The sequence below is a fragment of the Sciurus vulgaris genome (genome assembly GCF_902686455.1).
Source record: "Sciurus vulgaris genome assembly, chromosome: 5".
In the NCBI taxonomy this organism is placed as follows: Eukaryota; Metazoa; Chordata; class Mammalia; order Rodentia; family Sciuridae; genus Sciurus; species Sciurus vulgaris.
Genome location: NC_136465.1, coordinates 45,032,054 through 45,059,187, shown reverse-complemented (window position 1 = coordinate 45,059,187; position 27,134 = coordinate 45,032,054). Strand labels below are relative to the sequence as shown.

At 32.9% G+C, this 27,134-nt stretch overlaps 1 protein-coding gene across 8 annotated transcripts in view; it reads left to right on the top strand.

The window, feature by feature from the left end:
• The window catches only part of TUSC3 (tumor suppressor candidate 3), a 333,190-nt gene that overhangs the window by 77,749 nt on the left and 228,307 nt on the right, over positions 1-27,134 (top strand). For all 8 annotated transcript variants that reach the window (XR_013764209.1, XR_013764210.1, XR_013764211.1 and 5 more), the window contains exons 3-4: positions 20,455-20,572; positions 26,880-27,020. Coding sequence is in view for 5 of the 8 variants with exons in the window: in XM_079142765.1 (XP_078998891.1) it covers positions 20,455-20,572; positions 26,880-27,020 (259 nt within the window). In the remaining 3 variants the exon portion in view is untranslated. The remainder of the gene's footprint in view (positions 1-20,454; positions 20,573-26,879; positions 27,021-27,134) is intronic.

The window sequence follows — 27,134 nt, the reverse complement described above, 5'->3', positions numbered from 1 at the left end:
GCATCTTTGTTAATGATCCATAAGTGATTGGTGGGCAGGTATAATGTTTTTTCAGAAACAGGAATGTTTTCAAGGAGAAGTAGCAGACTGTATGATTAGGTCATTTGCATTAGTCAGTAATGATGTAGGATGGTTTAATACAGTCTGTCTTGGTCAGGTCTGAGATCTGTTTGGAGTTCAGACCCTTGTGTAGAACAGCTATATCACTTTGGATATTGCATAGCTGTTTTGAAGGCCTAACAACCATAGCAGCCCATCCAGTACTAGTGTATCTCAAATTAGTATCATTAGTAAACCAGGCCTAGGCATTTTGAGGAACCTCTGAATTGAAAGCCCCACTGAACATTGCTTTAGGTGGCAGAGTTGGGAATAAGGTTCCCTGAGATATGTAACTGCTACTGTTATATGTAAAACTGAAAGGCTTCTATGGCGAGGTCAGCTGTGATTTTTTTTTTTTTTTCTTTTTTCTTTTGGTAGTAGGGATTAAACTGAGGGGCACTTAACCACTAAGCCACATCCCTAGCCCTTTTGATGTTTTATTTTGAGACAAAGTCTTTCTAAGTTGCTGAGGCTGGCCTTGAATTTGCAATTCTCCTTTCTGCCTTGACCCCAATTGCTGAGATTACAGGCGTGTACCACGACTCCTGGCCAACTGTATTCTTAATTTTACCATTTCTACAAGCAAATTCTGTTTGATCCTTCATACTTAATGAGCTGACCTGTCCCCAGATTGGGATATTAGGCATTTCTATGTGGTGTTCATGTCAGGTAGGTGGAATATCCAGAAATCAAATGGGCATTGGTAGGTACAAGACAACTTACTCTTCCATAACGTAATCATTAGTCACAGAGAACTGTAGTTCGAAGAGGTCATTAGTTTTGTGTGGCCTCAAAGGCAGAGGATGTGCCATGACTTCCTGGACATTCCCAGTGCAGCCTGTTGGATTGAGAATCCTAATTTATGGGTTAGCCTAATAAGTGATCGTGAGCAATACCCAAGTGTGATGTGTACTTTTTTTCAGTACCTAAAGAATCTTTTCAGGGGTTGGGAATCCTTTTGGTGATCAAGTCTGAAGAGAGCAGTTTTTCTTTGACTTCTGAAGAAATTGAATGGTCTTTGCTGACATAATTCCCAAGAAATTTTATTTGGCATGTTCATGAAATTGGTGCCAGTTTAATTCTCTTAATGTGATTATGATTTGTCTTTTTGCCTTGATAGCCAAAGTGTGCTTGAAGTTTTTAATTGAAGTCTACAAATTTTGTTATACTGTGTTTCACAATTGACTATGCTTGGTCCCTTTTTGCAGGTATATAGTAGGCTCTTTTAATATGTGGATAAAGGTTTCCTTTTATTTCCAGAAAGTTTAATTATTACAACTTAAAATAGCAGTTCTGTTTCATTATTTTGTTTTTCCACCTCAGGGACTGTTTAATATATATATACATTTTTTTTTTTTGGTTCATATTTTATACCTAGCATGCCCTTTTAAGCCTTGAATTTGTTTTTGGTTTCTTACCTGCTTCTAATTCTTATTCTTAATGTACTTTTTTTTTTTTTTTTTTTTTTTTGGTCAACTCTATTCTTTGGGACCTTGTAATATAGTTTTATTTTCTTTATCATATATTATTCTTTTTTTCCCCTTTTCATTGATTTTCTGAATCTGATAAACATTTTCTTCTATTTCAAGTTTTTGAATTTCAATTTCTGAATTGAGATTTTTTTATGTCTTCAAATGCTTTTGTAATGACATTTACTTTATTGTGTTTCAGTTTTATTTCCTTTATGATTTTTAATTTTTGTTTTTTTCTGGGAAATCTTTCAGCAATTGAATAATTTTGATCCCCCCTCCCCCCGTGGTAGTTTTGTTTATAGATGCTAGTGATTATTTTCTGCTCCTTTAAAAATACCTTTGATTAGAATAACAGCTTATATGTAGGGGGTGGTGGTGGCCTACTAATTTTAATTGAGTGCCCATTTTTGTTTATAAAGTGAAATAGTTTGAATATAGCAAGCCATTTTCTTCTTCTTCTTTTTTTTTTTTTTTTTTTTTCCTGTTAGAGGCTCGCTTTCTTTGCAGTGGTATGTGAGATAAATTTTGTTTTTCATAGGTCCCTTAATTCCTCTGACCTTGTTTTCTGTTTTGTTCTATCACCAATCCTTCAGTGCGTGTTGCCTCTAAGTTGCCTCCTGCTCCACACAAACTGGTACACTATTACTTCTGTTATCTTCTAAAATTTCCATTGAAAAATTATATATGTTTATGAAGTACAGTGCAATACTCAATATTTGCAGTGTATAATGATGAAATCAGGTTAATTAGCATTTCCACAGGAGTACAGATTTATCATTATTTGTGTTGAGAAACTTTGGATCTATTGCTTCTAGTTCTTTATAAAATATAATTATTGCGAATTCTAGTCACTCTATTGTGATTTAGAACATTGTAACTTATCCCTCCTGTGTAACTTTTATTCTGTTACCTGCTGTTTAACCTACCTCTTAAGTCCTTTCTCCTAACTCTTTCTAAACACTGGTGCCCACCACTATTCCGCTATCTACTTTGGTAAAATCAAACTTTTACCTTCCACATGAGTGAGGACATAACATTATTTGTATTTGTGGGCCTGCCTCATTTCATTTGACATAATGCCCTCCTATTCTATCCATGTTGCTGCAAAATACAAGATTTTATATTATTTTAAAAGCCACAAATATTACACTATATATGTATTTCACATTTTCATCCACCAGTGGGATACCTCTGTTGATTCTATACTTATTGTGAATATTGCTTCAGTAAACATGGGAGTATAGGTACTTTTGATGCACTGATTTCATTTTTTGTTGGACATATATCCGGTAGTGAATCATGTGAATGATCTATTTTTACAGTTTTGAGGACTCTCCATACTGTTTTCCATCATGTTGTACTAATTTATATTCCCATCAACAATATATATAACTCCCCTTTTTCTACATCCTCATCAGCATTTATTATTTTCGATCTTTTTAATTATAGCCATTCTAATTGGAGTGAGATGATATCTCATTGTGGTTTGTATTTGCATTTCCCCGATAATTAGTAATACAGAACATTTTTTCTTTTACATGGTCATTTGTATATGTTATTTGAGAAAAATCTATTCAAATCATTTTTCCATTTTAAAAATCTGATTATTTGAATTTTTGCCATTGAGTTTTTTGAATTCTTTATATATTCTGAGTGTTAATCACTTGTTGCATAAATATTAGCATATATATTTCTTCTTATCTGCAGGTTGTTACTCTGTTGTGCAGAAGCTTCTAAGTTTGACATAAGGCCATTTATCTATATTTGCTTTTGCTGCCTTTGCTTTTGGGGTCTTATGCAAAAATTCATTGCTGAGAGAGGTGTCTTGATGTGTTTCCCTTTGGTTTTCTTCTAGTATTTTCATGTCTTTTAATTTAGATTCAAATATAGTTGTTTTTGTGTAAGATGAGAAATATAGGGATGTAGTTTCATTCTTCTGCCTTTGGACATAGTTTTTATAGCACTGTTGGAAAGACTGTCCAGGATATGTTTTTGGCACTTTTGTTTAGAGTTGACTGTTGACTGTAGATGTGTGGGTTGTTTTTTTTTTTTTTTTTTTTTTCTGGGTTCTGTGTCCTTTTGGTCTGTGTGCCAGATTTTATGGCAATGCCATGCTGTTTAGTTACTATAGCTTTGTAGTGTATTTTGAGGTAAGATAGTGTGATGCCTCTATTGTTGTTCCTTTTGCTCAAGATTGCTTTGGCCATTTGGGGTCTAGTGTGGAACCATATGAATTTTAGGATTGTTTTATCTATTTCTGTGATGAATGCCATTGGTATTTTGATGGGGATTTCACTGAATCTGTAGATTGCTTTAGGTAGTTTGGAAATATTAATAGTATTCTTTCAACCCATGATCATAGGATAACTTTTCTTTTTGTTTTCAGTTTTTTTTTAATTAGTATTTTTAAGTTTTCATTGCAGAAATCTACTTTCTTGGTTAAATTTATTCCTAGACGTTTTATTCTATTTTTTTTTGAACTATTATGTTCCTTTATATTGTCTAATAGCCCTTGTTATTTACTCACCCTGTATTAACATTTTTCCCATATTTTTCAATTCAGCCAGTTCTTTTTCTCATGATCTCATCTCCCCCACCTCACACTGCATTCCACCTCTGTTAGGACCTTGTTTTCCTTTTTGTTTTTCTATCATCTCTCTACCTTACTTCCTGTTCTGGAGTTGTGTTATGGTTTGGATGTGAGGTGTCCCCTGAAAGCTCACATGTGAGACAATGTAGGAAGGTTCAGAGGAGAAAGAATTAGGTTGTAAGACTCTTCCCAATCAGTGAATTAATCCTGATGGGATTAATAGAAGTGGTAAGGTGTGGCTGAGGAGGTGGGAATTGGGGTGTGGCTATGGAGTTTGTATTTTGTATGGAGAAAGTGGAGTATCTTTCTGCTTTCTGATGATGTGAGCTGCTTCCCTCTGCCATGCTTTTCCTTCCTGATGTTCTGCCTCACCTCAGCCCAGAGGAATGAAGCTGGCCTTCTGTGGACTATGACCTTTGAAACTGTGAGCCCTCAAATAAACCTTTTTCCTCTACAGTTGTTCTGGTCAGATCATTTAGTCACAGCAGTGAAAAAGCTGACTTAAAACAGGTTGGTTTCTAATGTAGTAGGTGTGAAGTTCTTCACTCCTGTGTACCTTTACATTCTATGATTCTCTTTATCCTCATTACATTATCAGCATGAATACTTTTGTTTGCTCTTGTGAAAAATGAAGTGGTTTTTAGAAATTGGTTGTCATTATCCTACAGGAACTTAGTAATTGTCTAGGCATATTATTAATCTTTGTAGTTAAATTTGGAATCTACCACAAGTAAGAAAGTTCTTTTAATACAAATTATTACACCAATGACGATGATGATGGTGGTGAAGAAGTTAATGCATTTATGCTAGATCACATGAAGTTTAGGGCTTTCTACTCATGTGTTTAGTAGAATTTCATTAAATGAAATGAAAAAGAATGCTTTCATATTGTTTAAAAACTCATTGAAGAGTTTCTTCTTATACAATTATAGAAATAAATTGCCTACAAAATAGTGTTTTATTTCTCTAAAACATCTGTGTTTGTGAAGGTTATAACTGAAATGATAGTTACTTTGAGAAGTATCATTTTGATAGCTACTCAGAAATTTAAAATACAGATCAGTTATGCAGTCACATCAATGTTCATAGCAGCACAGTTCAAAATACCTAAGCTATGGAGCCAACCTAGATACCCTCTAACAGATAAATGGATAAAGAAAATGTGGGATATATTCACAATGCTGTGTTACTCAGCCATAATGAAGAATGAATGACTTTATGACGTTTGTCAGTAAACAGATGGATCTGGAGACGATCGTGCTAAATGAAATGTCAGCCCCCCAAAATTAAAGGTTGAATATTATCTCTGATATGTGGAAGCTAACACAATAATGTGAAGAGGATAAGAATAGAAGTTCAGTGGAGCAGAAAAAGGGGAATGAAGGGAAAGAAGGGCTGGAATGGGAAAGGGAAAGAGGAATTGGAAAAGTAAAGACAGTGGAATGAACCTGACATAACTGTCCTATGTTCATATATGAATATAGCACAGTAAATCTCACCATTGTGTATATCCACAAAAATTGATTAAAAAATAACTATGGGCATATGGCAGAAAGATCAAGAAAGGAAAGGGAGTAGGGGGAAAGGGAAGGGAAAGAAAGGTACTGGGGACTGAATTAGAACAAGATGTATCCACAATTGCATAATTATGTCAAAATGAATTCTGTTGTCATGTATAACTAAAAAGAACCAATAAAAAATCAAGGTTTTTACATTTTTATTCCTAAAGCTGGAAATTTTATGTACTACATAGAAATTCATGTTAATAAGTTATAATTAATATTTATGTTATTTTGTGGCTTTTGTTCTTGTTTTCCATTGTTTCAGGATGTTAGTCCTTAAACATGTTAAATAAGATTAACTATTTTTCATGGTCTCAGACCTTAGTTCTCAAATATTTTCTTTTAGATACATAGTCTCTTTGTCCCACAGGGATAACTTTACACAACCCAAATCTTTTTCAAGTAAAATCTCTTCAGATATATTCCTTGCCTGTGGTAGATTGGTATCTTTGTGAACAAAATACAATGAAGAAATGACTGACTCCTTTTATTTATCAGAAGATAGTGATTACAATGATACCTGTGCAGAAAAGAGTTAACATAGCAAGCCTGAAATCACTATCTTTAGACAGGCCAGCTCACAAGGTTTGCATTCAGATTGTATATGAGAACTTGGAAAATATAAAATGTAACCACTGTTCCTTGACTAATCATGGTGACTATCTGTTCCTAAACTGTTGTTCAACCAGTGTGGTTAATGCTGAACACCTGCTTTCCTTATGGTAGATTGGAATTTTGTTATGTACTAGATAGAGGGTGTCTGTATGACCAGGCTTCTTGGTCTCTGAATCTTTAATGAGCCCCCTAGGTAGAGAGTGTTTTACATGTCACAACTCTTTGCTAAAGGAATTAAGTAAGCCCTGTGTGACTTGGCAGGGAATCACTCTGGGAAGCTTTCATCTAGTTCCTCTTTAACTTTGCTCCAGGCCACTTTTTTTCTTTGCTGATTTTGCTTTTGTATCATTTTGCTGTAGTAAACCTTGACCATGAATATGACTATATGCTGATTGTGTGAGTTTACCCACCAAGTATGTAGGTGGTATTGGGGACCCTCAACACAAACTTAATTCTGAAATGTTTCTTAATGCTCTTGGCAAGAAGTTACATATTTAATATTCATTTTAGTTTTTAATTTTAATTCTAATACAGAAGTTCTGTAGAATAAAGTGTTTTTTCCCTCCCTTTAAGAATCTTAAATGGTATTGGGGTGAAAAAATCCAGCTGTTTCATATAACCAGGGAATTGGCCACTATTGCAGTGATACAGTTTTGTATCAATGTTGATACTTATTTTTTAAACTAGTAGTTACTTAGCAGTCACTATGTATGTATAGATATTTGTATGGTTACCAGGGGGATAATGGGAACAAAATGATCTGGTTTCATTGATCTCAGAATCTTGTTAAAGTTTTTTTTTTTTTTTTTTTTAATAATTTTAGTTGTAGATGGACACAACACCTTTATTTATTTATTTTTATGTGGTTCCTCATACGTGTGAGGCAAGTGTTCTACCACTGAGCTAGAGCCCCAGCCCTATTTGAAGGCTTTTCTTTTTCTTTCTTTCTTTTTTTTTTTTTTGATACTAGAGATTAAACTCAGGGGCACTTGATCATTGTGCCACATCCCCAGCCTTATTTTGTATTTTATTTAGAGACAGGGTCTTATTGAGTTACTTAGCACCTCACTTTTGCTGAGGCTGCCTTTGAATTCAATCCTCCTGGCTCAGCCTCCCAAGCTGCAGGGATTACAGATGTGTGCCAACTCACCTGGCCCTAGTTGAAGTTTTGAACACTATTCACATTATGTATTTCTCAAGCTTATAATTATCTAACTTATAAACACCATTATGAGAAAAACCTGGAGATTTATGAAAAATCCCTTGTTATCTCTTTTAATTTAAATGTTCAAAAATGCCTAGTTTGGAAAGTGATAATTTAAGTATTAAGATCTAACCAGAGGATCTCAGAAATTACTATCTACCAAATTACTAAATGAATTACAACTCCAACAGAGAACACATGGAATGTAGCCTTTGAATCACTCTTTAAAAGCCCCTGCTCCTGCTGATGGAGAGAATCATAGCCTCTGGGACAAGAATTCTCCTTTACTAGCAAAGCAGCAGTGAACCTTCTTTTTCCTTTTTCTTAAAAGGAGAGAGGGAGAGAGAGAGAGATGGGGGGGGGGGGGAGACAGAGAGAGAGAGAGAGAGAGAGAGGGAGGGAGAGAGAGGGGAAGGAAGAATTAAGATCTAAAGGGTGTCTAGCAATTCATGAGACATATTTAACTGCTGCCATGCACTGAATATGGCTGTGTGACTTACATTCTGAATGTGTCACGTGTGTTCTGTGTCATGTGGGCTCTGCAGCAACATTAAGTTTAAGAGAAGGGATAAAGAGCACATTGAAACATTCTGTATTGATAATAAGCTAATTTATTGAGGGAAATTGAAAAGTGAGGGAGAAAGTTAACTGGCTACAAAATTAAAAATGCAAATATATAGTAAATGAATTTTGAGGTGGATGCTGAACACAGCAAGATTTGCATAACTTCTGTCATTATCTAAAGAATTTGATAGATCTCCTGTTTTGTCATCTTTGGGACTCCTCTTAATTATTAGTATTGTCATGCTAAAAAGGGAAAAATAAACAAAATATATGTAACTTTTCCAAGTTTATACATTATGAAATGCAAAGCCTACTTACGTAGTACAAGTCCATATTTTCAAAATTCAAAATGCTAGTTTTATATCCTTTCTGCTTGGCTTCATGTTAATAATGGAAGTTGTGTATTACATTGCTTACAAGTCATGATAGTGTTATGGTTAGTTTTATATTTGTTATATTTTATGCTAAATTGTTACAATATTGCACATTAGTTTTCATTTGAACATAGACTGATATATTTAACTTTGAAGAATAAAGCCTACAACCTAATCAGATGAATTACTTAATAAAAAAAACTTTCCATTTTTTCCCCAGCGTTCTTTTATACCAATGATTCTATCTTCTGTATGCATAAATGGTATTTAGAAAGCTGGTTAAAATATATTACTGAAAACCACTTTTAGGTCTAATTTAACATGTGTTCAAGGAATTTGCATTAAAAAATAGTCCCATATTATTTCTGATTTAAGTGAATTGGGGACAATCCCAAGAATTGAATTTATATCTCTATAGCCACAGGTATAGTCAGTGTATCTCTTACTGAGTTTGAATCTTTCTTGCTCCACTAATTCATGGCCATAGGACATAGACAAATTGCTTTACATTCCTCTTAGGAAATGGGGATAAAACTAGTACCTGTATAATAAAGCCTTAGCAAAAACAACCTCCTTTAAACAACAACAACAAAAAAGGGATACAAGGAACCTTTTGAAAGTGATAGAAATGTTAGTTTATTACCTTCACTGTGGTGATAACACAAGTATATACACATATATACTCACCAAATTGTACAGACTATATACATTAATTAGATGCAGTATATTTGTAGACAGTTTCACCTCAGTATAACTGGGGGGAAGAGAAACTAAGCATATTCCTTCAGTGTTTAGTGTTGAAACATTCCTGTGGGTAGTCTAGCAATCCAGAATAAAGGTAGATATTTCTAGAGCAATAGTACTGGCTAAAAAAAGTTGGTCATAATAGGATTTTAGAACTCAAAGAACTCTACTCCAAGAATTCAAATAATCCAGTTGACAAATGGGCCAAGGAAATGAATAGACACTTCACAGAAGAAGATCTACAAGCAATCAACAAACATATGGAAAAATGTTCAACATCTCTAGTAATAAGAGAAATGCAAATCAAAACCACCCTAAGATTCCATCTCACTCCAATTAGAATGGCGATTATCAAGAATATGAGCAACAACAGGTGTTGGCGAGGATGTGGGGAGAAAGGCACACTCATACATTGCTGGTGGGGCTGCAAATTAGTGCAGCCACTCTGGAAAGCAGTGTGGAGATTCCTTAGAAAACTTGGAATGGACCCTCCATTTGACCCAGCTATCCCACTCCTTGGCCTATACCCAAAGGACTTAGAATCAGCATACTACAGAGATACAGCCACATCAATGTTCATAGCTGCTCAATTCACAATAGCCAGACTGTGGAACCAACCTAGATGCCCTTCAATTGATGAGTGGATAAAGAAACTGTGGTATATATATACAATGGAATATTACTCAGCCATAAAGAATGATAAAATTATGGCATTTGCAGGCAAATGGATGAAATTGGAGAATATTATGCTGAGAGAAGCCAATCTCAAAAAGCCAAAGGACGAATGATATCACTAATAAGTGGATGATGACACATAATGGGGGGAGGGAAGGGTTAGTGTTAGGGTTAGAGTTAGGGTTACGGAGGGGGGCAAGTATGGAGGAAGGAAGCACTGTATAGAGGGAAAAGAGGGGTGGGAGGGGTGGGGGGAAGGGAAAAAATAACAGAATGAATCAAACAACATTACTCTATGTAAATTTATGATTACACAAATGGTATGCCTTTACGCCATGTCCAAACAGAGAAGCAACATGTATCCCATTTGTTTACAATAAAATAAAAAAAAAATAAAAAAAATAATAGAATTTTGTAATATCACAAGATCAGTTTAATATATAACATATATAATGCATATAGTAATCAAATGGCTAATTGGTACACCAGTAGGCCCAGGATTGTTTTAAAATAATTTGTGAATTCCTGTACCTTTTAATTAGTTTTGCTGTGAATCTCTAATTGCTCTAAAAAATATAAAAGTCTAATTTGAGGTGATGAATATCTTAATTAGCTTGATTTAGTTATCCTATATTATATTAAAAGTCATAGCATCACTTTGTACCCCATAAACACAACTGTAATTTGCCAACGTATAAGAAAAAATAGTTTACCAAAAATAAAGTGTATTCGATGAGAAAATTTAAAAAGGAGTGAAGATTAAATTAAATATGTGTAAAACATAGAAGGGTTCCTGGCATGCTGCAATGAATATTACTGATGATGTTGATACTGTCAGTCAGATAGAAAACACATAATCTCCATCTCTTGGGACACAGTTCTATAACATTTTTTCTGCCTTCTTGATTAATTGCAGTGAAGTTCTTTAAATTCTGCCTGTATTTTGTTGTTTAGCACTTGCAGCTAGAGCATAGATTTGTTGGGGAATTCTTCAGGATTTAAGGTGTGAGTTAATGCTTTCCTAATTTTTGCTTGTCAGGTTTTACAATAAATGTCTGAATTCATTTATTCAATAGATACATTGTAAATATCATGAGTGTCTACATACATTATCATAGAAAAGATTTACAGTGTTTTGAACTTGCTTATTTATTTTGTATTCATTATTTAATATTTTAAAGTGTTTGTATAAAGTCTTGAGGCAAGTGCTTGTGTCTACCCCTTTCCAATATTGAATTAATTCATGTTGATTCAATCATTTATTAATCTTTATCATTAGTTATACGAATATTTATCAAATATGTACTATAATCCTTCCACCTATCGTATGCATATATAATAGGTTAAATATACTTGTTGAATGAATTGTGAGTAAATCAGTTTTTTTCTTTACTACATTGTGTTTCACTTTTTTTGGCACAAGATTCTCAAGCGTTTTTATGTCACGGTTTCAACAACACATATACACTGTTAAAATATATATTTTTGTTATTATGTGTTTTTGCTTTAAGAGGTATATTTGAATCACATATTTTATGTTAGTGTTGTGTTTTCCAGAAAATATATCTGTTTAGTTCTGATAATGGAAAAAATTCGTACACAAAAAACACAGAGTTGTAATACACACAATCTATTTACTAACCAACTAGTAAATTATGTGGTGATTGCAAAAGGCAGTGAACTGTGGATTCCTCAGCTCTTTAGTGCCATTGGGTCTATTTAATATATTTGAGTACCTTCAACTGTACATTGAATATGTATAGCAGAGAGTAACAACTCTGTTAAAATCTTTGTGCAGGGTACTGTTAATCCCCCCACCTCTGCCTTTTTTACTTAAGAGAACCAGAACCTTACATAACAGGCGAGTCTTCTCACTGTAGATCACTATCAATAGAAATTATTAATTGGGGGATTTATGCATTCATACTTTTGTATTATATATTTATATAGGTGTATAATTAATAAATATATGGCTACAAAGACATATTCTAGGAGTTTAATATGAATCTGTTTCCTGATATCCCTAGCTTTATTAATATTATTTTTTAAAAGTTCAATTAATATTAAAAAGAGAAACCATACTTTTTAAAACATTTCCTCAAGGGCTTTAAAGATATAAATCACATTTATCATGGGAAATATTATATATATATATATATATATATATATTACTATAGGGGAGTTAATAATCCTTTCTAGTTTTACATAACCTTTTTAAAAGGATTATAATAGAAAAATTATAGCATTTGGGTTAACTGATGTTTTTTCTTGTTCCCATAATGAAAAAATAGAGAAGATTCAATGTAACAGATTTAACAGTGCCCTGCAGTTATTGCTTAAGCACTCCTGGATCCTTTTGGTGCAGCATGATTGCCCTCTTCAGGCTGTATGTGAATATATGAGAAAACCCTAAATTCATCAGGATAGACCATTAATGTTCCTGTGAACTGCTAACAGAATATTTTTCACTGTATTTTTCATTTAGCAGTGTTGGTAATGTAGTTATTTGAGTTAAGTGTGTGAAGCACTTGTGATTTTTCAGTTTTCAATTTAAAATGACACTGAGGTCTGAAGTGTGCTAATAAGCACTAGTAATGTTTCACTTTGTGTTATTAGTTCATAGTGACATAAACATATGCAAGAAACACTGAATTTCTTAATCCATCTCTTGTTAGATTTCCTCTATCCCTATTAAACTTAAAAAAATTGGAATGGAGGAGCATAAGGGATAATGGAGTAAGAATGGATAGGGGATAGTCTTTATTGGGAATTGGAACACACATTTTCTACTAAATCTTTTGTACTTTGAACACATATCATTAATATTAAATTATATTTTCTAAGGCTCATGAAGTCATTTTTAATGACTCAGATTTGCTTGCTTCTCTTATTGGTAATTAATTATACTCAATGGAAGAAAGCCCCCCCCCCCCATTTACTTTGTTGCTATTAAATTTTCACTAAGTATTTTATTTTAGTTGAAAAAAAATGAAATTCACTTTGCCTCCTATAAAATTCTTTATTCAAGCTGGAGATATTCTTAGAAGATTTTATTGGATGAAATTTTGATCCTCTAGATTCCAAAGGAGAGTATGTATGAAATAGATCACATCTTTATATAACACTTTATATAACCTTCTATGTGTTCCTAACTAGGCCTTTGTAATAATTTTTAATTGAATTTAATTTAATTTATTTACTTCTCCTTCAACTTATTATACACATGGTTGCAAGGTATAATGCTTTTAAAAATAGTACTTTGTATAATTTACTTTTATAAAAACATGAAGTTGTTCACTGTTTATGGAATAAAGTCTTGGTGTTATTTAACATTTACAGTCTTTCTAACATGAAGTTTATTCTGAACACATTAAGAAACATTTCAGAGTGAGTTATTTTTATTAATACTGTTTGTTACCTTACACTGTCCTTTCCCTGTTCTTTCTTTCTTATTGTACTTTTGCCTTTAAGATAAACTTACAGTATTTCTCAGATTTTTTTTCACTTTAACTCTTAGCTTCAATCTACCATTATCCCATCTTCCTTTTTATGATAAAAGAGCACCTACAAATGTTCACTCTGTTTTGTATAGATATGTCTTATTACATATTACAGTATATGTCTTTTCCTTCCTTGCACAACCTTCATAAAAGTAGAGGTTTTGATTATAGCATACTATGAAATGCTTCATATAAATATTATTGATGATTAAGATTGGAATTTCATATTTGCATGTGAAAATGGTATTACTAACTCGATAGCACCTAATTTACTCATTATAGCTTTTGGATAATGATCACTATTCTTTTGCCACAGCATATATCTGCAGTAGTATAGGGATTTAAAATTATTCTTTCCCTGCAAGATGCTAAGTAATGTGACATGAATCTAAGTCAGGCTTTACTCAGACTTTTTATATTTGAGAATTTTTAATGTGTTAAATTTAGTTTTAAGGCATTTATGATACAATGGTGAGGAAAGTGCATTATTTACCATCACTATCAGCAAAACTTCATTGATGCCTATTTTATTCAAGGTACTAGCCATTGGACAGTCAGTATGTATAAAACAAAACAGATATGTGCATAAAATAAATAGTACTATATAGTAACTGAGAATTTCAGTCACTCACATCAACCAGTAGTGTAGGTAATTTGAAGTGACTTTGCAGAAGAGGCAGTTTTTGAGTGAGCTTTGAAGGAAGGCAGGACATTGTAAGGAAAATTTTTAATACATGGATTAAGAATGGACATGGTATGTTCATGAAACAGACTTTTTGAGTGTGGCATGTTCATAGAGATGGATTATTCAAGTTGTGTCTGGAGTATAGACGATCTTCTCTTCTGCCCATTGTCTTCCATATTACATAGGTAGTAGGAAAGTTTTTTAGGTTTTAGGAATAGAGAAAAATCTAAATTTGGTTATTGAGAACTGAAGTCTGAAAAAGTAGAATCATTAAAAATATAGAGTTTGAAGGCAAAATGAATTCATCTTCTTTGACTCCTCATTACTCTTAAGTTTTTTGTTTCTTCAGAGTACTTATAATTATCTGATACTGGGTGTTTATTTGCATGCAGTTTTGCAAGAATGTAAACTTGAGATTGATCAGAGACTTTGCTTTTATTCACTCCAGCATTATTACCAGGCAAATCATTTGAACTAATATGGATTTGTGGATGAATAAATGCATGAATGTACACTCACTAGATTTTTGTAGGTCTAGGCCAGATGATAACAATATAAGGAAAAGAAATTCAACATTATCCCTGTTTAAGGTTATACCATAAGATATTATATGTAGATGTTGAAAAATCTAAAATAAGATTGTTTTCGCCCTGTTAATTTGTTCAGATGAAAACATTTTGTAGAATTTTATCACCAGAATGCTAGTTTTTGCTGATTTTCTATTTTCCTAAGTTTCATTTTAAAATTAAAATGTTTTTAAGGAAACATTCTATTAGTGCAATTTTGTTTATATACTGTTTTCTTAATTAAAATGTTATCATTTTAGTATTGTTTAATAGTAGTTTTGTTCTCTTTTAAGGCTTATTAATATGCCAGGTGTTGTCCATGACAATTCACAGTGTGAAGTTATATGTTCTGCTTTTGAAAATCAGTGATGAATTCTTACCAGTAATATTCTATTCCATCTGACAAAAATAAAAACAGACTAGGACTCACGTTGGTTTTGATTTAGTTTGTATTGTAGGATTTTAAGAGGAACCGTGTAACACTCAAGGAGTGCATGAGCTGTTCATTCTGCATATATTCCATCAAGAAACAGAGCACATTCTCATTCATATGACAGCTTCATTGTACCAGCATCTTAAGTTCTTTTCCTCTTTAGACCTTCGTGCTTGCTATTCCTGATGTCTGAAATGTTCTAGCTCTTTTGAGTGAAGACTTTTTCATTCTTAGGATTTCAGCTTTAGTGTCATCTCATCTAAGTAGACTTTTAAGACCAATCATCTAACTACTCCATATTTTCTCTGTCATACTGACTATTTTTTGTCAGCATATATCTCGATTTTTAAATATTTGTTTGTTCGTTTAGATGTTTATTATGTGTCTTCCCTCTAAAACATCAAATTTATAAAAGCAGAGACCTTGGAGACTAGCTTACACCTTTCTTCTTCATGTTTATTAAATAGTTTTTGAGGGAATTAGCAGTGGTTTAATTCTTATTAAATTACCAACATTTTCAAAATCTATGATCATTTTCATGGAGAATATTACAAAATCTATTCTGTATCTTTCTACCTACTAAGCACAGTGCAGTCTTAAACTATTATTTACAATGACCAGTTTTTGTACTATGCTTTGGGAAAATGATGTCCTTAAGATGTTTACTTTATGCTAAATGATCTCTAAGATTATGACCCTGCCCATATTCAGTTTTCTTAAAATTTTCTTTTAATCACAGCTGTACTGTATACTTCTTTTTAATTAAAAAAAGAAAAAGAAAAGTAAAAGGAACTAAAATGAAAAGCTGCAGTCCTTGACTGTAAGACTCACCTTTTTATAAAACCTACAGAGATGATCATTGTTATTCCTTTATTCCTTTGTATTTTCTTATTGTTTTTCTCCCCATGTCTCTAAATCTTTTTCTTCTATTTTTTTTCTTTCTTTCTTCTTCTTTTTTTTTTTTTTTTTTTTTTTTTTTAATTTGTTTTGTTTTTTGGTACCAGGGGTTGAACCCAGGGGTGCTTAACCACTGAACCACATTCCTAGCCCTTTTTATATTTTATTTTGAGGCAGGGTCTCACTGAGTTGCTTAGTACCTTGCTTTTGCTGAGCTTGGCTTTGAACTCTCAATTCTCCTGCCTCAGCCTCCCAAGCCACTGGGATTAAAGGCAAAATCTTATTCTTAAAGCAGTATTTCAAATAGTGAACTTATCTTTACATTTCTTGCTGTGATAGGTTAAGGTTTAACTCCTCTCACCTCTTCTGATTTTTATTACATTTTATTTCTTGTTTTGATTAACAATGTCACAATAAATAGCATTCTTGTTATGTTTTGTCCATTAACTGTAGATGACATTTCTTGGTTTCCTAATTTGTGACATAAAGATCAGTAAGCACAACTTCCCCACCACTTCTTCTCTTGTTCTTTTGCCTGCCAAATTCTGTCAACTATACTTCTATATTGTCATAGTTTATAGCATTTTAATTCTATACCTTACCACAGTCCCCTGTCTATAGAGAGATTTAACAAATTTGAAAGAAAATAAACAGCACTTATATTATTTGTTTCCACATAATAGCATTTCTTCAAAAATAGGAGTTTATATTTATGGTGACTTTTCTATAGGACAGTTGTTTATGATCCCTGCCCCACTCAAAAGACAGCATTCAGAATAATTAATCTTTTTCATCACCATTTGATGGAAATTGTGCTACGTTTTAATTTGCCTCTTCTCTTGACCTTTCCCCTTATGTTCATTGTTTACTGTTGCTTTTCCTTTTGTGGTAGCAAATGTTTCTGTCTTAGTAGTCAATATTACAACAATTTTTTATTTTAACTTTTGCCTAGAGTCTGTTTTCTTCATCTTAACGTACAATTAAGTTCCTGCTCTAATTTGCAGTGGCTACTTTGTGGCTTCAGAGTGAGGTCACAGCTTTCCTACGCGTCTTCTACCTTTCCTACCTCACCGTATTTTTAGTTGCCCTTTCTTCCCCTCTGATGATGTTTCTCTCATAGTCTCACATTTTCTCACTTTTTTATTCATATTAACTTTTCTCCTGATTATATCTTAATGTAATTTCCTAAACAAATATGCAGGATGTTAATTTCAGATTCCTTACATTTCAAGAAGATATTTATTTAAATTTGATTGGCTCATTGTGGACTTTTAAGTAGGAAATATTCCCTTAGAATTCTGAAGGACTTGTTTTATCTGTCAGTATCTAGTGTTGCAAGTGATCAAACATCCAGTTTTAATGTTTGCCAGTGTTAGGAATTTTTTGCTTGTATATTCTGTGGGTACAAAATGATGTTTTGTCACATTTTGCCTATCAGATTAAGATACTTAGGTTGCCTGTCATCTCAAACATTTATCATTTCTTTGGAATAATATTCAAAATTCTCTCCTCTAGCTATTTTGGACTGTGTGATACATTATTATTAACTATAATCATTCTGTGCAATGGAAAACCAACTTTCATCTCTCTTATCTAGCTATAATTGAAAATAAAGTCTCTCCACATACCCCAGTCTCATCCTCTGCTCTCTGATAATAGTTATTCTGCTAACAATTTATGTGGGCTCACCTTTTTTATGTTCTTCATATGAGTGAAATCATGTGTGGTTTTTGTTTTTCTATGCTTGCCTTTTTGCTCAACATTCATGGTTTCATTCATATGTAAATGACAGGACTGTGTCCTTTTGATGACTGACTAGTACTCCATTGTGTATATCTATTATATTTTCTTTACCTTTCATTCATTGATGGATAGTTGATTTCATATCCTGGCTATTTTGAATAGTGTTATAATACATATGGGAAAGCAGGAATGTATTTGATATACTTCATTCCCTTTGAATAAAACCCCACTAATGGCATAGCTGGGTCACATGATAGTTCTGTTTCTATTTTTTAAGGCATTACCACACCATTTTCCATAGTGGCTTTACTAATTTATATTTCTACTAACAATGACTAAGAGGTCCACTTTCCCTAGGTACTCAACAATCACTTGGTTTATCTTCTTGATTATAGCCATCCTGTCTGGGTGATATTTCAGGATGTGGTTTGGATTTACGTTCCTATATCCCTAGTGATGTAGAGCACTTTTGCCTATACTTGCTAGACATTTATATATCTTCTTTTGAAATATTCTACTCAATTTATTTGCCCATTTTTAAGTTGGATTATTTGCTCTTTTTTTTTTTTTAAATTGCTGTTGAGTTCCTTATATAGTCTGGATGTTCATGCCTTGTCAGATAGTTTGCAAATATTTTTTTCTCATTCTGTAGGTTGTGTCTTCACTGTGTTGATAGTTTCCTTTGCTGTGCAGAAGCTTTTCAGTTCTGAATAACCTCATTTATCTTTGTTTTGTTTTGTTGCCTATGGATTTAGACTTGTTTTGAAGTGGTTTAATTGTATCATATTTCCAGGTTACTTTCTTCCGTCTTCCCACTTATATTCTACCTGAATCTTTTTGTTCTGTGAGTTTTTAAAAACTATCTTCTAACGTTGATGTTTAATTTGATCTCTTTCTTTTACTTTGTTTCTTATATTCCTTTCCTTCCTTCCTTCCTTCCTTCCTTCCTTCCTTCCTTCCTTCCTTCCTTCCTTCCTTCCTTCCTTCTTTCTTTCATCTTGCTGGTTGGACAAATCTGTCTGCCTTGTGCCCTGAGCATCCTGCACATTCTTGGTGGGTTTGCCAAGAGGTAGTCTTTCGCCTGAGCAGTTTATCAGGGTTTTATGTGTACTGATAAGCTTTCAGGAGTTAGATGTCTCAGACAACTAAAGCAGAGAGCACAGTCTTGATAACAGTCCTCCAAACACAGTGCTCCTCTCCTTCAATACAGGCAACTATGTGTGCAGGCATCCATGAAGGGCCTTTATGTTTCTCTTTGAGATTGGGGGCAGTGGGAACCAGTGCAAACAAATATTAAGTAACAGAGTCATTTTTTTTTTTTTTTTGTCTCTAAACTCAACAGTATTATATCTTTCACCAGAATTCATGAAACAGTAACAGGTTATTAGCTTGTATGCAGTGTGAAATGTCAGACCCTATATAGTTTCCAACAACAAAAAAAAATCTTCTTTTTCTTTTTCTAAACATATTACATTTTTAAAAAATGTTTTGACCTTTGGCATCTGCTTTTGTTTGGGGAATTTGTTTTAACATTATGTAAAGTTTTCCTCAAATATCTGATGATTTTTTCTTTGATAGTGTGTCATTAAACAATAGAAAGGCAAATATTCAAATTGACTGGAGAGGGCAAAAGTTTGTGTCTACTATTTATTGAAATGGTAGGAAATTTAATTATAAGACCCTTATTTTCAGATCCCATTTCTTATCTCCAAACTCTGCTGCTTGTGAATCTAGCAATTTCTCTCACATCTTATGTCCTGCAGTTGCCTCTGAGATTGTAGCTTTCTCCATCAAAACTGCTCCGCTAGTTGTTTTCCAAATATTTTTAAAAATTTCTTATCTGCTGGTAATTTCAATCTTTTTTGTTTGTGGGATTTCACTTTTGTCTTTACTTTTGGGGATAGAGGAAGAGATAAACTCCTGAGAATAGTTAACTATATAGAAGAAGCATTTTTTTAAAAAACTTCTTGCTTCTTGTTTCTATCACTGTGTTTATATTCTTCCAGCAATGCCATTTCTCTGTTTCTCCTCCCCCTAGGTCTAATATGAAACATTATTTGGAAAATCAGCAAATGTTTTTTAAAAATGTGTTGAATATAGGAATAAATATTATTTTGGAAGAAGGTTTGTGGCACCTGGTTTAGGTACTAAGAGAAGTGTTGCTTAATTTTAGGTTTATTAAAAGCATTTTTACATAAATACATAAAGGTGCACTATACCTATATTTATAGCTTTAAAACCTTACATTTTCTTGGATTGGTTGTTTTGTTAAACTGAATTGAAAATAATTTTAAAAATTGCTCCGTCCCTTTAATTAAAAATTATTGGAAAATTCAATGTATGTGTGTAACAAATGCCACAAAATGTTTTTATTCCCTTGAACAAATGTTGGTAAATTTTAAAGGACTAGGCCAAACTTTTGGCCCAGACAGTTTTTGTTAGAACTGTTCAATTTTGCCTTATAGCATATCCCTAACAAATAACTTCAGTCAGTCAGTGTGAGTGTGCTGCAATATAACTATTAATGGACAGTAAAATTTCAGTTGTATGTACTTTTCACATCATAAAATATTTTCTTTTTTCACAAACATTATCTTGCATTCCATACAAGTATTCTTAGCTTGCAGTTTATACAAAAACTTGTCAGTTCTTGCTTTAGATTACTTGTTCTATTAGGAACTTTGTTATTTGAATATTGATATGTTTCTGTTTTGCCCCATTACCTTTTTAGGCAAGCTAATGAAGAATATCAAATATTGGCTAACTCCTGGCGCTATTCATCTGCTTTTTGTAACAAGCTGTTTTTCAGTATGGTGGACTATGATGAAGGAACTGATGTTTTTCAACAGGTAAAACAAGGGTTGTATTTCCTTTTGGTAGTATATATAGTGTAGTTGGTTATAGTTGATACATTTTTGATTGCCAGAAAAAGCTATGATTCATTGAATTAATAAATAAAATAAGTAGTTATAATATATTATGTGATTTGATTGAAGAATTTATAGTTAATATAATCTCTGTCATCTTACAGTTTTAGCCATCATGTGAAAACTCATTTTGAAGTTTGTATTGTGGAGCAAATGTGTGGTTTTTTTTTTTTTTTTTCCAGCATACAGTGGCACTTTACATGCATTAATATTTTTGTATTTAATTACATGTGACTTAGGAAGTATTTTCCCCAAATTTATGATATTTTGCATAGAATTCAATAGAAGTTTTACTTAACCTTTATTTCTCCAGTGTGGTAAATATAAAGATCTTTAATATAAAATATTATTTATTTAAAAGTGTTTTCTCTCTGTTATGGACTGAATTTTATCCCACCCCAAATTCATATGGTGAAGCCATAAATCACAACTTGGCTATATGCAGAGTAAGGTGATTGAGGAGGTAAGTGAGGTTAAAGGAGGTCATAAGGGTGAGTCCCTAATCCAGTAGGACTGTGCTCTCATAAGAGGAGAAGACATGAGTTGTGCTTGTGAACAGAGAAAAAGGCCATGTGAAGACAGAGCAATAAGGTTGCTTTCTACATGTTAGCAAGAGAAGTTTTACCAGAAACCAAACCTGCTAGAACCTTGATTTTATACTTTCAGTCTTCATAAGTATGAGAAAATAAACTTCGATTTTTTTTTTTTTTTTTTTTTTTTAGCCTCTTGATCTGTTGTAGCAGCAAAGTAGAAGAATGTACTCTCCCTTACAATCTTCTCTATAGACAAAATATTGGATTTGGTGTAAGGATGCTACTTGCCACTGATGTTGTCAAGGTTGTGTCACTGTCCTTGCTAACACTGAGAGCTTATGTTTCTGCTTCTTCCCTGAGTGCTTCAGATGTATTCTTTCATTTGGCTTCACAATGACCAATGACAGAGATTAAATCTCCGTTTCACAGATGAGGAAAGTAATGTATATATAGAGAGTTACTTATTCAAAGTTAGACTGTTAATATAATGTGTAGTTAGAATTTGAATTTATCTGCCAGCTCTCAGGTCTCCAGCTCTTAATCATGTTGTTTCCTGCAGTTAATAATTTTTAAATATTTTTATGATTTGATCAGAGCCTTTCAAGTGCAGAACTTATTGCAATACCCAGCATCGATCAATGTGCTTATCTTGGCCTATTTCATTTTTCTCAAATGTGACACTGGCATAATGCTCTACTCCAGGTCATGAAAAAGCATTTAGTTCTTATTTCTAATAGTAAATGGCATTTTGGCTTATTTGCTTCCAGATTTATTCATCATTGCCAGTTTCTAGTTGAAGAAAATAAATCCTTACTTTTCGCCTTTAGTACACTTTTCCCATTAGTAGTCTTCACTTATTTCTTCCCCATAAATTTATTTTGGTTGTTTTATGTCAGATGTCTATTTGTATTTAGAATGTTTCCTTATGTTCATCTATTCATCAACTATATCTGAGAACTGCTCTGTAGGAGCAATAAATGGATAAGTAAGACATGCATAGTTCTTCCTAATAAGCAGCTTTCAGATTAGGGAGCTAATAATTTAACAATAAAATAATAAAGAAAAACATTAATATATAATTTCAATAAAGTAGTAAAGGAAAATTGTATAAGAACCAAATATTATTTTCATGTAATTTATACGTTGCTATAGACTCTCAGGAGAATTGGTTTTAGAGATTATCAGATCAAAATGCTATCCATTACATACTTGAATAGTATCTACCATATTGGCAAATAGTCATTTGTATCCAATCCGACTACTAGAGCCAAGTCTTTACGTCTAAATGTCTATTCTGATTAGGTCTGTGCACTAAATGAATTAGCTTCATTGTTATCTTTGTTTATGTATATTCTTACCATATTGAATATATTGGAGCTTTACTTTCACAAATAAATAGGTTTTCATCTGTTTTTATTAAGACAAAGTCTTTCTTGGTTGTGAGGAGCCATCCATGCTTAGCAGAATCAGGCTTGGCTGAGCCATGGGATATTGGCAGGAACTGGCAGTCAGGGGAGACTGTTTCAGACAGCTGAAGAGTAGGTGGTCCTGAACAGTTGACTCATTATCTGAGGAAATGCTAATTCTCTAAGCAAATGGCTTCCCCGACTCCTCCCCATCCTGTTCCTCACAGAAGAAGCCCTTCCTGGTCTTAGCCCCTTTACCTGTGGGCCTATAAATAAAGGTGAAGAGGTGAAGGTGGGGTTCTCCATCCTGTTGGGAGACCAGATCTGGTATGGACTGATCCATCACGCCCCCTTCCATTTGAAAAGAGTATTGGCTCTTGTGTTTATTGATTAGATAAGTTTATTAGTAATTAGCTGATCACTGGCACCATTGTTCTCAGACCGAAACTCTTTTCCCTCATCCACGGGGGACTTGGAAACCCCCTACACTTGGTCTTTTTTTTTTTTTTAAATAAATCTTTATTAGGAACTTCATGTTTCCCTTTGCTTCTAAATACTACATGAAACAAAATTACCAAAACATTGTACATCCCATTCTTATTCTCATTGTTGGGGAACAGTAGGATATGGATGAGGTCTAAAGCAACTGAAGAGAATGTGCTTGATCACAGTGGGAGAGAAATAACTCAGCTGTAGCTTTGTTGAAGAAATGTAGGCTGCATGTAAAAAGATGAAGTTCTCATAAAAAGACTCAAATATGAATTTTATATGAAAATTCTCAGTCTTTAAAATGTTGACAGTTAATTACACACACACACACACACAATTTTTTTTTTTTTTTTTAAAGAGACTGAGGAAAAGCTATTCCTAGGATTGTGATGAATGCTGACTATAGGCTGTACTTGAGGAAAACTTTTCCTCAGGTTAATTTTGATTCTGCAGAATTCTTAATATAGATCTGCATTGTCATTTCCAAAACTTAGCCCCTGGCATAGCAATAAAGGATTTCATTTTAAATGTGGAAATGCATAAAAGTTGTAGAAGTTAATGATTTTTATGAGGAATTTTATTCTGCAAAAGTGGGGAAATATGTACTTTTTTCCACTTGAGAACTGCTAACGGATTTTTAATGCTTTTATTTTCTTTCTCAGTGAGTCATATTTTGTTGAAATATTTCTTTAAATTGATATTTTAAAGCACTGTCAGCAATAATTTGGTATCTCAAGATAAAACTAATAAGAGTACAGAAACTTTTAATTTCTAACTTGTTCGGGAAACTTGAGAATGTTACTTCAGTTACATGTAGTTTTCATGAGAATGGCTGAGGCTAAGTGTTTGATGATAGACCAGTGGGTTAATGGATATAATGTGATAGAAGCAGCTACAAAACAGATCTGTGTTGTACTTTGCTTAGTGTGGCCTTGAAGAATTTCTACATTTTAATTCAAAGGAAGTCTTTGAATTATATGACTGAAAAAAAAAAAAAAAACAAAAAACAAAATGTTAACCTTTAGTATATATTTTTCTGTTCTAATAGAGGGAGAATGAGGGGACTTCCTTACTTTTAATATTATACTTAGATGTTGACTATAGTCTCTCTTGTGCATCCATTGAGAAAAACACAAATGAATAACTTCTAGAGTAGGAGAAGTACAGGAAAGAAAGAAGCCAGTGACTCCATGCTTTTTTTCAGTTTAAGCAAAGTTACTAAATATCCCTAATGAGCAAAGCTCACTGCAGGAAAATGGAATAAGGTAGACTCTTGATGTACAGTGTGTGTGTGTGTGTGTGTGTGACATTTCTCATATAAATGTGATATTTAATCTGTGTCATGTTTGTAGCATATTGTAGGAATTTTTGTAATTCAATGTTATAGTGAACTAGCTTAAAATTTTAATAAGAAGCTATTTTTGAAAAAAATTATGTGCAATTTGCAATTTTCATCCAAAGGAGATAGTTCCAAAAGCATCATGATAGAGTGGCATTGAAATGTGTAGAGTCAGAAAACCTGAGTCCACATCCAAACCGTACCTCTTTATAGCTAGCTGTGTGATCTTTGTAAATTGTGAAATTCTTTTTGTAAGCCTCTATCTCCTCATCTGTGAGAGGTAAAATAATAGTGCCTATCTCTTAGGACTTTTGGGAAGATTAAAATGAAATGCATAATATATGTTAATTCTGTTCCTAGTGTATAAATGTATATTAAATCATTATAGTGATTTAATACTTCAATAATACTGGCACAGAATCTCCCCAAATTACCCTATTGTTAGTAATATTATTATTATTTTACAGAAGTTAGTTAAAGCTAAATTCTGTAGGAAAAATGAAAAATTTTGGTACAGGAATGAAGAGCAAGAAGAGAAACTTCAAAAAAATAAACCGTGTATCCCTTTGGAAAAATTAATTGCTTAAATGTTTTATTATTCTGTGCTGCTGTAACAGAGTATATGAGACTAAATAGTTTATAATGAACATAAATGTATATAAATGTTTTATATAAAGGTGCCAGAATCTGGCAAGGGCCTTTTTATGATGACATTACATGGCAAAAGACAGAGAGAGCAAGAGGAGTGAACTTTCTCTTGTATAATACCTCCAATCTCACTCAGGAAGGTAGAGTTCTTGTGACCTAGTTATCTCTCAAAGATCCCACCTCTTACTACAAGAATGGCATTTGTATTTAAATATGAATTTTAGAAAGGAAAAACATTTAAATCAGCTAACATGGACCAACTATCTTTTTTTTTTTTTTTTTACTTTATTTGGTACTGGGGATTTAAACCCAGGACCTCTTTACCACTGAGCTACATCCCCAGTACTTATAATTTTTTATTTTGACACCGAGTCTTGCTAAGTTGCTGAGGTTGGTCTCAAACTTGCCAGTCATCCTGCCTCATCTCCCTGGGGTCTCTGGAATTACAGGTGTGTGCCACATACCTGGCCCAACTATTGGTATTCACTGGTAGTATTATTAAAGTACTAATGTAGATAACATGGAGGTAAATAATGAACATTTGATTGTATTTGAAATAGTAAAAATAAGAAATATTTGGAATAGATTCTTTTGAGTATTGCCTTCTTTTGTAGTGAGCTGTGTAAAGCTATGTAAAGTGATTTGGAGCTATCTCATACATATGACTGCTATAGTCAGAGTTCACTTATAAGGCACAAGCTGTTTTAGTACTGACTGTAAACTTTGTTGCTTTGGGTAGCCAAGCTTTTACTGTATCTGTATCTTGATGTCAACTCTTAATTTAATGTTAATGTTAATTTAATTTAATGTGTGTAATTTTGATTTTGATTTCATTCCCATTATTAGGAAATGATGGGTTGGGGATATAGTTCAATTGGTAGAGTGCTTGCCTTGCAAGCACAGGGCCCTGGGTTCAATCCTCAGCACTACAAGAAAAAAAAAGAAAAAGAGGAAATGATGAACTATATTCAGTGTCAAATGCCAGAAATCTGTTGACCTTTCATTTTAAGACTTTTTAAAAATAATTGCTGGGCAGCAGAATGTTAATCTGTGTATATTTTTGTAGTTTGCTCCTCAATACAAATTAATCTAATACATATTTTTAGATTTCATATTATTAACAAGTATTTTTTATACCATAGGGTAATGTTCTGCTTAGCATACTTTTCACATAATTGATAGAAAACATTTCTGTGATAACCATTTTAAGACAGTTGAATTAATAGACATGTTGAATAGAAAAAAACTGTATTAGAGTTTTTTTTTGTAATCTTGGATAATTTTAAGTTATTTAGACAAAAAAAAAAAGTCAGTTTCTGTTGCTTAATGATCATTACTACAAAAAGAAAAGATTTTTCAGTTTTATGGGAAATTGAATCTACTTGTAATATGTTTGAAATTAATTTCATGATATACATATTTTTGCCAAATTCCAATAATTGGTTAAGAAGCAAATAATTTATGTATTGCCAAATCACAATATTTCTGTCACTTTCAGTCACTACTTTCTTTACCTTAATCACAGAATTGTAGAATGATAAAGAATGAAATGAGTGTCAAAATGTAGAGAATACAGTTGAGAATATTAATAATTATTTTAAATGTGAGAGTTCAGAGAAGTCAGTCAAATTTACCAATTCTTTTTCATTCAGTAGTGCATTGAGATGTATAAAAACAAAAAGTAAGCCCTCAAAAGCCATTTGTATTTTTAAATAAAGGCTATATTCCCAAAATTCATGCAAAAGAATACAAAATGTTAGATGAACAATAGATAATTCGGGATGATATTTTGTGTTTTTTATCATGTTTTACAGCTCAACATGAACTCTGCTCCTACATTTATGCATTTTCCTCCAAAAGGCAGACCCAAGAGAGCTGATACTTTTGACCTTCAAAGAATTGGATTTGCAGCTGAACAGCTAGCAAAGTGGATTGCTGACAGAACAGACGTTCATGTATGCTTTTATTCCCCTCAGTTGTAATAATAGACTGATTAGCTTGTCTTATTAGAGCATTTTTAATAAGTCTGTAGGATTTAAAATTTTTTTCTATGGGTGTTTCTCCTTGCA